This window comes from Eleutherodactylus coqui, chromosome 6 (genome assembly GCF_035609145.1).
Source record: "Eleutherodactylus coqui strain aEleCoq1 chromosome 6, aEleCoq1.hap1, whole genome shotgun sequence".
In the NCBI taxonomy this organism is placed as follows: domain Eukaryota; kingdom Metazoa; phylum Chordata; class Amphibia; order Anura; family Eleutherodactylidae; genus Eleutherodactylus; species Eleutherodactylus coqui.
This window is the reverse complement of record NC_089842.1, coordinates 183,522,850-183,536,559: the sequence shown is the minus strand read 5'-3', so window position 1 is coordinate 183,536,559 and position 13,710 is coordinate 183,522,850. Positions and strand designations below refer to the sequence as shown.

Below are 13,710 nucleotides of genomic sequence, written 5' to 3'. Positions count from 1 at the left end.
CACTGTATTATATTAGTAAGTGGCCACCAGAAACACTGGTACTAGTATACATAACACTTATTAGGAGCCATAATATATACCATAGCACACTTTTTCTGTGCTGTAACACTCCCTTTACGTCGGCGTCTAAAGCCTCTGTCACCGATTGCCACAAAACCCCTGGACAAAATAGCGCAGCATGCTGCACTATTTTGCCAAGTAAAAAAGACGGACAGAAACCAAGCAGTATTACAGTCAATGGGGTCTGTTTGATTCTGCAACACAGTAGAAAAACAAAGCCAAAACACAAGTGTGAAAGGAGCCTAAATAACATGCTGAGTGTATACCCACCTAAAATAGTATAACATACATAAAAGACAACCATACTTAGACAAATCAGTTTACATGAGCTTTATATACACACAACAAAACCCCTCTGGTGGCTTTCAAAAAATGCTATAGTTTTATCACAGTAGTACACAATCTAGTTGGATATTGCCCCCTACTGGTTGTTTTACAATAACTTTTCTTTTTTTGTTATACTGTACAACTAATATAAAAAAAGCCTATTGGCTTTTTCTTGTACTATACTTTGACCCCTGCGTGTGACCTTTGGCAGATGATTTTTAAGTCATTAGATTTGCGACATCCTCACCACCGCCGTAAAATCATGAAATTTCAGTTTGATATATTGAGTGACCCATCAGGCCAGGTCAAATTTACTATGTTAAGTCTAGCGGCGCTGTTGTGCTTCAGCCAACAGCACCGCTAGGGAGAGTCGGGGCTCCTTTCACAGGGGTGAGGGCTATATTAGGCAGTGAATCATGGGCTGCTATCGCCCTCACAATCTATGTGGAGACCCCTGAATGCAAGGCATTTTCACACGAAAACAGTCTCGCATCCCTGCGAGGCTGAAAGAATCAGCCATCACGGCTGTCACAGCCGAGGCGGGGGGGGGGGGGGGGGTCGCAATGTTCTCAATGGGGCCGGCGCTGCCGCCGACCCTATTAAAAACAATGGGCGATATCACAAAAATAAAGGACATGCAGCGTTTTTTCCCCTGCATAGCATCGCAACGCGGGGCCATGCAGGCAAACCTTGCAAATGTGAATGAACCCATTTTATGCTCATGTAGCGAGCATCGCATCAAACTAGTATCCTAAATACATGAAAAAAAATTAAGAAGTCTAAGATCAGTGTTTTATCAGTAAACGTATTATCAATAAAACATTTTTCAAAAATGCTTACCATTGCATCGTAAAGAATGTTGTACACTTGCATAAGTTTGTCTTCTGGCACACCACAATGGAGTAAAATGGCCTTTAATAAAGATGTATGGTTTACATAAATACTGTAGTTTCTCTCCTATAAAAGATATTGTCAGAATTAGCACAATATGCAAGCCTGAAACCCAACTGTCATAATCACTTACAGTTCTGTCAAATAGTAGAACGGCATCAAAAGCCGCAAAAATCAACTGATCTCCACTTCTGGGATGGCCTCGATGATGTCCGTGAGCCACGGCCAGTAACTGATTAATCCCAAGGAGGATTACTGTTTATATACTGCAATGAATCTTAATGGAGCCCAGATCTACAGGGAACATCTTAATGCGTGCGAGTCTTAAAAAGAGATATTAATGGGAATCAAATTTATGTCAGTTGTAAAATGTTAATGAAGTCTTGTACCAATTCCACACCGAAATACTCCATATCCTTAAAGAGTATGTCTAGTTAAAAGACATTAGTAACTATAAATCCTGTTAGCAGGGCTTTTTTAATAAGACGGCCACATACTGCATTAGGACATCACAGAAAGGTGAGCCTGGCTCAAGACTAACCTCACTGCAGGCCAGAGTCAAAGGACTACTAAGGTTACGAGATATCCCCAGAGTCAAAGCAGGGCAAAGGGGTGTGGTCAGGGGCGGGGCTTATCACGACGTACGATTTTACCTCAGTCGTTATAAAAAGTACAAAGCCAATTTTAAAAAAAACAAAAAAAAACACAGGGAGCAAATTCTGCAGCATTTCTGCATCCAAAAAAGTCAGAATCTGTACCATTGGTGCGGATTTTGACTGGAAATCGGCTACATATCTGCAGCTGATTTCATACTATGAGACGCTCCCCCTCACCTCCTACGAAGGCTTCACGCTATCAGCGCTCCCAGCAGCTCCATACCTGACCAGGCCACTGGGAACCGGAAGCCGGGGAGTGCTGACTGCGGGAAGCCTTCGGAAGCGGTGAGGGGGAGCGCCGCATAGTATGAAATCAGCTGTGGATATGCAACTGATTTACAGTCAAAATCTGCACCTATGGTACAGATTTAAACAGTTTCTTTTTAGAAGCAGAATTTGCTGCAGACATTCCGCAGCATTTCTGCCACATGTAAACAAACGCTAAGCCAGCGTGAGCTATTCTGCCACATGCAGAGTGGACTCAGTAGTAATAGTGCCCCCTATACCATCCTCAGCAATAATAGTAAACCCCACAGTAGTCCCAATAGTATTAGCGTTCCCTTATACTAGCCCCAGCAATAATAGTAACCTACAGTAGCCTCAATAGTATTAGTGCTCCCCTATACCAGCCCCAGCAATAATAGTAACCCCCTCAGTAGCCAGAATAGTATTAGGGCACCCCTATACCAGCCCCAGCAACAATAGTGAGTCCCACAGTAGCCCAATAGTATTAGTGCCCCCCTATACCAGCCCCAGCAATAATAGCGACCCTTCACGGAAGCCGTAGCAATAGTAGTGACCCCCCACAGAAGCCTCATGGTATTAGCGATTTGCCTAAGACTAATATACGTACCCTCGTCCTGGTCTTCACAGCACTGCAGCTCCTCTCAGCGCTGCTGCCAGTGTGTCTGCCTACAGCAATGCCTCCTCCCCCTTCTCTTGAGGAACCAAAGAGGAAAGGTGAGAGGAGGAGGGGACGAAGATCCCGGATGCACACACTGTCGTCAGTGTGTGTATCCAGCCCACAGCGCAGCACAGCAATTACCGTCCGGGGAGCTGCGGCACCCCGGACGGTAATCACTACAATGGTGACCGAACATCCCGAAAGCGAGACAAGAGTGGGACAAATGGCTGTCCCGCTGGAAAGCAGGACACAGGGTCCCGAAGCGGGATTGTCCCGCTTATATCACGTTGTCTGGTCACCTTAGGACTACTGTTCAACTCTGCAATGTACTATAAGGACTTTCATCCATTATAATGCCCAGCAAAAGCATTGCTATTGCAGAATATGATGAGGGAGAGCAAAAAAAAAAAAAAAAAGGAGAGAAATATTCTAAATGTAATTGATAGGATACAAGTTAAAATTACCATTGAGCCATGTAATGATGTCACAAGGGTTGTCCTTTCTTTTAGTTGACACCCCACATGGTGTTGCCTCTTATCCTGGCCGTTGCAGCTGGATGTAAGCTATCACAGCTGGCTTTCAGTGACGATAATAGTATGGTGGTTTGTGGGAATGACCAAATTATCGCAACACACCGTTATTGAGTGTGACAGGATGGACTAGCATGCCCAGTCATACACGTATATACCCATGTATCTGTAGGGAAAAAACTGCAGATCTGCCATTTGGAAAATTTGGAGTAGTAATGGCTGCTATTGCTATTAGTGGTGATCATGTTTGAAAGTTAAAGTGAATTGTTACCACCTTTATGCTGCTGTCTCTAAGGGCAGGATAAAGTAGTGACAGGCACACTGATTTCAGCGATATGTCTGCTCTACTTTACTGTACTTGTTAAACATTTTCTGAGGAACTTGAGCCAGGTCCCTACATTTCTGGCCAGCCACTATTTATTTCCCTCCAGTGTGGTAGTAAAACTCCATAGAGAGACTGATACTGGAAATTATCTCACAGTTTTCCATGGGATCATTCATGGCTTAAAGCACATTCGTTTATGCAGAATGCTTCGTTGTGCCAAACAGAAAAATATTTTGCTAGTAGCTATGTTCACATAATGCTGGGAGGAAGTAGTCCAGGATATTTATGAAGTGTGGGGCTTTCTCCACCTATCCCCACCCTCCGAACACTGATTGACAGCTTTCTCCCCATTACTGTTCATAGTGAGAAAGCTGACAATCAGTGGGGTAGGCGGTGCTAACCAAGAGAACCATGTATTTTATCAATTTAAATGCCTACCTAGGTCAACTCAGACCCAATGAATGCCACTAGTGATACCCTGCTGATGCTCTAATTATTAGATAGATAGAATGCTCTTAATAAGAGCAGATTTTCTAATTATAAGACATACCTGTAAAACAGGAAACTCCTGAATAATCTCATATATAGTATACATAGTCTCTGTGACTGGCAAGTAACTATTACTAGATGAGGTGATCACATCAAATGCACATTCTGTAAGCTCCTTTGGATGACAGCGGTTCAGTTTTCGAGGCCTAAATACTCGTTCGATACAGTATCTGTAAATATAAACATCAATTAAGGCTCAACATTAAAAGCTATAACCTATGTCAGATCAGGATAGCTAAATGCATTCAGCCAGGAGATTGTTACCTACATCTGCATTAGGAAGCAACCTGTCAAATATCTATGTGCCCACTGATGCAACACATTACTTATAAATATATACAGTGCTGTGTAAAAGTGTTAGGCAGGTGTGGGGAAAGTGCTGTAAAGAGAACTTTTGGGAAAAATAAAAGGCATCTGATTGGCTCCAAATTTATTCTGCAACAAACTTACAGCCAAAGTCATTAAGAATGATCTTCAGCGTAAGGCAGGGCTCACACAGCCGTAAGCATAAAATGATTGGTCAAACTATAGCTCCATTCGCTGTCTGTCAAGATTTTCTCGCTTATTTGTTGCTGTCTTGTCTCTAGTCTGGATTGGCTACTCGAAAGAATGTTCTGCCTCTCTTCTATTTAAGAGGCCCACTATAGCCCTGGTTGTTGCTCCCCCTGAGGACGCCGCAAGATGAAACATGTCAAAAGGGGTGGCTATAGATTAGGTTTTAGTAGGGTTTTGGTGGTGCTGGCTTATTCATTTCCATATAAGCTTTTGGAAGTTGGCCATCCAGACCTATGTTTTAGGCCTCCCTCGCACAGGCATTTGCAAAAATGCTGCATTTACTGCGGTTTCAGCAGGGTTGGCATGCATTTTGGCTGCGTTTACTCACCTAGCAGGCGCCGTCCGAGTCCCTCCCACTGCTCTCCGGAGCTCAGGGCAGGCTTCCATGCAGTTGTCAGCGCCGACAAAACATCTCTTGCTGGTAACAGGGTTTGAAAACCAAAATCAATGAACCAATCACAGCCATTCATTCATTGGTTCATCGAGCGCTGGCTCTGATTGGTTCTCGAGCACGGCCACTCAGCCTATCAGAGCAGCAAAAGATGCTTTGTGGGTGCTGACAGCCGCACGAAAGCCTGCCCGGAGCACTGGAGAACAGTGGAAGGGACCCGGACGGTGCCTGCTAGGTATCGCCTTTTTTCATGTAGTGTAGCTAGGGCTTATTTTTCAAACACACCCCCCCCCCCAAAAAAAATAAAATCGGCGTGCGTTTAATGCTGCCGAAAACACGCTACCATTTGCCCCTTTATTTTAATAACCATAGAGAACAATGGGCTCTATCTCGCGTATGTATGCGGCTAAATAGAACATGCTGCTTTCTTTTCTGTGCTTGTTAATTTTGCGATTCTAACAAGCTAATGTGATTGGAACTGGGTACAGCAATGCAAACGATTGCCTGCGAGTTACATGTATCACACGGGCGTAGAGCCTGCGTAATACATGGTAAACATATGCCCTTGTGAGCCCGGCCTAAGAAAGAACAAGGAGTCCTGGAAGTGATGATATGGCCCCACAGCGCCCTGATCTCAACATCATCCAGTCTTTCTGGGATTGCATAAATGACAGAAGGATTTGAGCAAGTAGACATCCACAGAAGATCTGTGCTTAGTTCTCCAAGATGTTTGGAACAACCTTCCTGAGAGTTCCTTCAAAAACTGTGTGCAAGTGTACACTGAACAACTGATGCTATTTTGAAGTGATTTATATATATTTTTTTTTTTTTATGAAATTCACCTACTAGTATTTTTTTTTGAGTGTGGGAGGAAACCCACATAAAACATGAGGAGAACGTACAAATGCATGAAGATCTCGTCCTTGGTTGAATTTGCATCAGGACGCCAGTATGGCAAGGCAACAGTGCTAACCACTGAGCCCCTATGCTGCCACCACGTTGGAATAGAATTGGCTGCTGTGGGCAATGGCTTCTTAGACATGAGAACTGGTATGAAACAAGACAGATTGTGACGATTTTGGCTTTATAAATTGATATAAAGTGTCACCTTTTCAAGTTGGTTATGTTGTTTCGTGCAATAAATCGTGCAAATGGAATCTAGAAGAGACAGAAAAATAAGGAGTAATAAAGAGGTTGCACTGCGATTAAATATAACATTTTCCTATCAGATTGCATAAGACAATAGGTTTTCTATACAAGTCAATTAAAAAGGTTGTCCCACAAATAAAGATTCATTGACTCTGTTAGGTCACACGTCATCACATTTTTTCAGTGGGTATCATTAAAACCAATGCTTCTATGTGTAGGTATCACTTGCACATTCGTTATGGCGCCCCCTGGTGTTTTTATGATTCTATTTTCAGTATGTCTGCCAAATGTGTCCAGTACCACTGTAAAGCAACTTTTTTTTCACAGTGCCAATTGTTATTGGCAGGTCTGCACAATATCAGAAATCACTCTCACACATTTGTAGAAGGAGAGGCAATCAGAAGATGATCATCAGGGCTTGTCGCAACAAGTATGTAACAGCAATATCTACAATATCTAGAAACAGATATATATATATATTTTTTTTTTTTAAGTTGACAATAGATTAAAATGTTTTGCATGATCTAAGCAATTTAATATCCATAAGACAACTCTTTAATGGGAACCCATTAGGTGCCTAAAGGTTCCCCACAGGGGCGTAGCTAAAGGCCCGGGTGCAAAAGTTTATCTTGGGGGCCCCCTAACTTCTCTTAACCCCTTAACGCAGAGGCGTAACTTGAAGCTCCTTTACCCCTAATGCAAAACCTGTAACAGGGCCCCCAACTATAATACTTTATTCATAGTACTTGGCTCCTTATATGAAAAAGAGAGGCCTTATGGGTCCCCTAAGGCTCCTAGGCCCGGGTGCAACTGGGTGCAATCCCCTATAGTTACGCCAGTGGTTCCCAGGCTACAGACACTACAGCATAGTGACAGACACGCTGGTTTCATTTATAGCAATCACTTCAAGTGTTAGAAAACTTATATTCCAAAGTTAGCAGCAAGTCACAGAGATAGTCTGGTTGGTTCATTAAAGAGGTTGTCCGGGACATTTACTATTGGAAAGAACATCAATAGTTGATCGACAGGAATTCACACTTGAAATCCCTGCCCATCACCTGCTCAACGTTGTTAGTATGGACAGCACTGGAAGTAGATGGCTCTGTCAACATTGCAGCGGCCTGGTTTGGTACGACAGGCAGAATTCCTATTGAATTCAGTGGGAGATGTGTCAGTAGTACCTAACCAGGAAGCTGCAATACAGACAGTGTTATCCGCACTGACAGGGGGCCAGGTGATCAGCTGTTCTACAGGGATCCTGAGCCTCAGATCCTCACCAATTAACTACTGATGGCCTATCCTGAGGATAGTTCATCAATAGTGACAGTCCTGCACAACTCCTTTAATATTCATGTATTCACTGCTCAACCCTACCCCTCTGCCACTGATTGACAGGTCTCTACTGTATGCACAGTAATGCCGAAAGATCAATCAGCAGCAAGAGTTACAGAGGCGGGATGAACAGCAAATATATGAATATTAAGTGAGTTGCACGGGAAGTATCTTTGCGGCTTGCTGTAAGAATTTAAATCTAAAGGCCCATTTACACACAACGATTATCGCTCAAAATTCGTTCAAATGACCACAGATGAGTGATAATCATTGCATGTAAACGTGGCCATCGTGCACTTTTCATCTGAATGATGATTTTAAGGTGAGCTTAAAATCCATCATTCAGCTGCAGAGAGATAAAGTATCTCTCAACAGACTGCACACTGTGTTCTCAGCAGGAGTCGGGAGATTACATTGTAGTCTGCTGGCAGCCCTTGTGAGAACAATGCAGCTGTGTGCAGAGCCCAGCCCACACCCTTTTACACACAAATGAAGATAATAAAGTGTTAGTGTACATTACTGTCCATTAACACTTTATGCAAAATGATTGCTAAAACTTTCAAACTTTTAATCGTTTGAAAGATTGCCTTTGCGTGTAAATGGGCCTTAAGTTTTCTAAAACTCCTGACGTAATCACTATAAGTGACAGACTGCTGAAATCAGCTTATCGTTCGCTGTACTATAGTGCCCACAGTCCAGAAACAATTAGAGATCGGATAGGTTTACATTAAAGGGGTTGTCCGGCCATTAACATTGAATCTCATTACTTCTGTTTGCCCATTTCCATGCACTTTGTAATATACATTGTGCATGGAAAATGATGCAAACAGAAGTTTTGGACTCCCCCCCCCCGTGTTGCTCCTCGGTCGTCCCTGGTTACGACAAGAACTCTTCTATTCTTCTTGTCGGGCCGACAGCAGCTCTCGTCAGCACGGGAACGAGCCTCTTCTCATCCGCGCATGTGCAGTAGTTCTTTCTTCAGCCGGGACCGCGCTCTTTCTGGAAGCCTTGCAGGGGACACACGGTCGCCGGTCGGCGCATGCGCAGTACACTCACTTCCTGGTTTCAGATACCAGCGGAGTGAGTGTCTGCCTGCCGCTGCTGGGCGAAAGGCACCGACGTCATCGGGAGCGCGCATGTCGGAGCATATACAGTGGTGCACCATGGGAGAAGACCCGCGGTGCACCATGGGAGAAGACCCGCGGCGCCATCTTTAAAAAGAATTTTTACAAAGTAAAGAAAAAGCTGCTGCAGGTAAGTGGAAAGTGCTATTTAAATAGCTTTTAATGTAACTTAAGCACTTTGATTTGCAGGTGGCCTCTGCAGAAATTTTTTTTTACTTTATCTGCAGGACAACCCCTTTAAGTGATAACGAAGAGATCAATCAATATGTGTAAATCTAAAAATGTGCTGAATGAGATGCAGATTACAGTAATGCTAACCCAATACTTACCCTGAGATTATATGGCAGTGTCACCAGCATGCCACTGTGGTCCATGAAACACGCAGATTCACCACTTTCTGATACCATCTTGCTTCGAGGCATTAACAATGGCGTATGTAATTTTACAGCTCCTAAACCAGAGTCACAAGGGGATAATGTGACTATAGTACCACTTCACTTAACACTTGGGTATTTTTCATACAGTGGCTACAGTAAATGTCATTCTTATGAGTAGGATCAGTAGAGAAGTAAATACTTAATTAGTATTAACCCCTTCCCGCTCCAGGGTGTACATTTACGTCCTGGAGCGTCGGGGTATGTATGAAGAGAGGTCACGGGGCGACCTCTCCTCATACAGCGCAGGCGTCAGTTGTTTATTACAGCTGACACCCGCAGGCAATAGCTGCGATTGGCAGTTTGCGGCTATTAACCCTATAAATGCCCCGAACGATGTTCGGGGGTCCCGCACGGCCCCTCCGCGGTGAGATCGGGGGAGCCGTGCAGGTGTCATGGCAGCCGGGGGCCTTCTGAAAGGCCCCAGGGCTGCCTTGAGCGACTGCCTATCAAGCTATCCGCAGGGGGTGGCTTGATAGGCTACCTGTGAAATTGCAGTATGATGTAATGATGGCATTACGTCATACTGCAGGAGCGATCAAAGCATCGCATATTGTAGTCCCCCAGGGGGACTTGAATGTAAAGTAAAAAAAAAAAAAGATCCGTAAAGTTTTTTTTAGTTGTAGAAAAAAAAGTTATACAAGTTTAAATCCCCTCCCTTTTGCCATATCTATAATTAAAAAATCGAAATAATAAAATAAAAATACATCTGGTATCGCCACATCCATAAAAGTCCAATCTATCGAAGTAGTGCATTATTTACCCCACACGGTGAACGCCGTCCGAAGAAAAAAAAAAAATAAAGAACGCCAGAAATGCACTTTTTCAGTCACCCTGTCTCCCAGAAAAAAACCGCAATAAAAAGCAATCAAAAAGTCGTATGTATTCCAAATTAGTACTAACGGAAACTTCTGGACATCCCGCAAAAAATGAGCCCTCACTCAAATTTAAAAGTTATTGCGTGCACAAGATGACAGCAGAAAATAATTGAAAAAAATTAAATGTCTTTGAAAAAAGAAAAAAAAAAAAAAAAAAAAAAAAGAGTAGTATAGTAAAAACAAAAAACTATACAAGTTTGGTATTGTAGTAATTGTACCAACCCATAGAATAAAGTTATCATGTCGGTTTTGTTGCAGTTTGTGCACCGTAGAAACAAGACGCACTGAAAGATGGCGGAATGTCGTTTTTTTTCCATTTTACTCCACTTAGAATTTTTTTAGTTTTTCAGTACATTATATGGTACTTTAAATAGCGCCATTGAAAACTACAACTCGTCCCACAAACAAGAAGCCCTCAAACAGCGACGTCGATGGATAAATAAAGGAGTTACGATTTTTTTAAAGGGGGAGGAAAAAACGAAAATTGAAAAGAAAAAAAAAAGGGGGCCGCGTCATGAAGGGGTTAATTACTAATATTTACTAATTACGTATTTACTTCTCTACTCATACTGTTCTGGTATTTTTTTAAGTGCAAATTAATCACACCATGTCTGTGCCTTGTCATATGTATATATAAATGCATGTTTCTTCAGCTCTATTCCATAAGCCTGAGGCTGAATCCGAATTAGGTTCAAAAGCTCGCTATAACATCATGTATTTTTGTTAGCCATTAAAAGGTATCCTATCTACAAGATTACTTGGTTTATCTTGCTGAGAACAATCACAAATGAAAACTCCTCACTGCTTGCAATTTTGTAGGGTTGTAGTTGTAGCAATTTTAATAGTTTTACAGTAATTATACAAAGCTGCAGTAGTTGAGAAATTTATCCCAGAAAGGCCAGAAACTTCCCAGTCAAATCTAATTTAACCCCAGTATGAAATACTGAATTATGTGGAATTTTTTTAAAACTATTGCATAAGTTGGATCCTACATTAACACAGCATGCTGAAATGCATAATTGGGTACAACTAGAAAATGGATTGGTATCAAAAGCTAAACCCTTGGTTTGGAGAAGTAGGTGCATTTCTTCATCCCCATTAGAGCATATTCAAATTTTACACCACCGACAAATCTGTATGTCTTTGATGGTGGAAGGGTTAGAAGCAGCCACTTCAAGTCTTTATTCTCCAACTTTTCAAGGTCCCCAATTGTTGGAGAATTAGTAAAGTGAACTCCATAGGGTTTTGAACTTACCATGTCTTTTAAATACACGGCAGACTGTCTCACAAACATGATGATGTATTCTAGCTGATCGGACAGAGAAACTACCCTGAAAAATAATGAGATAATCCTAAATGAAAGATTGCTTCTGGTAATAATTTGCTAATGGCTCTGTAGTTAATGTGTTTTTCTGTGCTGCAAAGTTTGACAAGCTGACCCATCACAAGTTATATAATATTAATTAAATCTAAGTCACAAACTAATATAAAATGGACAAACACATTTCCCTATCAACAGATGTCATAAAAAGAACTTACATTTTAAAAGAGAAATACAACAAAGATGAGCTTCCTGCCTAGGCTTTGGCTGGTAGACGACAAGTGAACCCAGAGCACACTGGGGGACACCTGGAAAACTATGGCATTTGACAAGCGAGTAAAGAAAATGCATGAATATAAAGATTACACCGGTACCTTAAATATGTCACTATCGTATGTGTAATCCATAGCAGGTGAAATGCGCTGAGAGAGTATCTGACTGATCATTGTGCGGTATGCTTTTCCATCTATATTGGCTAAGGTGTGATGGAGAACTTCATGGAGCTCCGACTCTTCTAGTTGTGGTGGTGGTAAGAGGTCACACTTCAGAAGCTCCATTGCTGTGGGCCGGGTTGCTGGATCATGGTTCAGCAGCCAGGTAATGACTTTTCTCTGAAAAGTACAGAATATGTCTTATTAAAGACACCTTCTGGTTTAAGAGCACAATTCTGTCCTTAGACCATATGGGGAAGAGGGTATACTGCCTGCAGTTCTACTTCTCTGAAGGTTCTCGGGTCCTGTTTTCAGTTATCCAGTGCATTAATGGTGGTAGGACTACCAATGTACTATACTTGCTCTTCGAATGGCCAGAGCTGCTCATGTAAATCAGCACTGGTCAATCAGAGAGCAGTACTGCAGCAATATTAGATAGCTGCAAGCAGGGCCTAAAACTGGCGGATTGAAGGGTCACAGAGAACAATCACATGTAATATACCCCCATGCCACTCCTGTCCAAGGCAGAATTTTATCCCAAAACTCTAGGTTTGCTTAATAAATAAATAAATAAACTATAAAAGAGCTGCACAGCAGACTTTATAAAATTTGATTATATGGCTATAACCATAGTTGATGTGTCAGAAATAAGCAGCATCTGCTAGCAGTATACAATGATCAGCCATAACATTGTGTAGGGTCCTCCCTTTGAGCCGCCAGAACAGCTCTGACACATCGAGCCATGGACTCCATAAGACCTCTGAAGGGGAATTGTGGCATCTGGCTCCAAAATATTAGTACTAGATCCTTTAAATCAGTGTTTCTCAACTCCAATCCTCAGGGACCCCTGACAGGTCCCGTTTTCAGGGTTTCCTATAGTAAGAACACATGTGGCAATGTCTGAGGCACCGACAATTACTATATCACCTGTGCAACATGACCTGTTGGAGGTGCCTGAGGACTGGAGTTGAGAAACACCGCTTTAAATCATATAATTTACAAGTTGGGGCCTCCAAAGATCCGACTTTGTTTTCCAGCACTTCTCAAAGATATTTGGACCAGATCAATCTTTACAGTGTGGCGGAGCGCATTATCCTGATCAGGCCACTGCCATTAGGGAATACTGCTGCTCCGAAGGGGTGTACTAGGTCTGGAACAATGTTCAGGTAGGTGGTAAACATCAAATTCACATCCAAATGAATGTAAGGACCCTAGGTTTACCCCAGAATAACATTGCCCAAAGTATCAAACTGCCTCCGCCTGCTCATCTTCTTCCTATAGTGTATCCTGGTGACAGTTTTTCCCCAGGTAAGCGATGCTCACACACACAGCTATCCACATAATGTAAAAGAAAACATGATTCATCGTACCAGGCCACCTTCTTCCACTGCTCTATGGTCAAGTTCTGGTACTCATGTGTGCATCGTATGCACTTTCAACGATGGATAGGGTCAGCATGGGCACTCTGACCAGTCCATGACGCAGTCCCATACACAGCCAGCTCTGATGAACTGTGTGTGATTTAACTTTTTTTATTTAGCAATTTGTCCTATACTAGCTCTTCTGTTTGAATCGGACCAGAAAGCCTAGCCTTCACTCTCTGTGCAAATCAATAAATCTTGGATGCCCATAACCCCATTGGCTTATTCACTGGTTGTCCTTGTTGCACAACTTTTGGTAGGTACTAACTGCTACATAATAGGAACACCCCACAAGACTTGCTGTTTTGGTGATGCTCTGACCAGTCGTGCAGCCATCACAATTTTGCCCTCATCAAAGTTCCTCAGATCTTCACATCTGTCCAATTTTTCTGCTTCCAACAGATCAATTTCAAGAATAGACTCTTCACTTGA

At 42.5% G+C, this 13,710-nt stretch overlaps 1 protein-coding gene across 3 annotated transcripts in view; it reads right to left on the bottom strand.

Annotated features, from left to right (window-relative positions):
- The window catches only part of EIF2AK4 (eukaryotic translation initiation factor 2 alpha kinase 4), an 81,686-nt gene that overhangs the window by 27,965 nt on the left and 40,011 nt on the right, over window positions 1-13,710 (bottom strand). For all 3 annotated transcript variants that reach the window (XR_010793215.1, XM_066608419.1, XM_066608420.1), the window contains exons 21-26: window positions 11,801-12,037; window positions 11,361-11,436; window positions 9,123-9,244; window positions 6,297-6,346; window positions 4,244-4,412; window positions 1,228-1,344 (exon numbers count right to left, since the gene is read on the bottom strand). Coding sequence is in view for 2 of the 3 variants with exons in the window: in XM_066608419.1 (XP_066464516.1) it covers window positions 1,228-1,344; window positions 4,244-4,412; window positions 6,297-6,346; window positions 9,123-9,244; window positions 11,361-11,436; window positions 11,801-12,037 (771 nt within the window). In the remaining variant the exon portion in view is untranslated. The remainder of the gene's footprint in view (window positions 1-1,227; window positions 1,345-4,243; window positions 4,413-6,296; window positions 6,347-9,122; window positions 9,245-11,360; window positions 11,437-11,800; window positions 12,038-13,710) is intronic.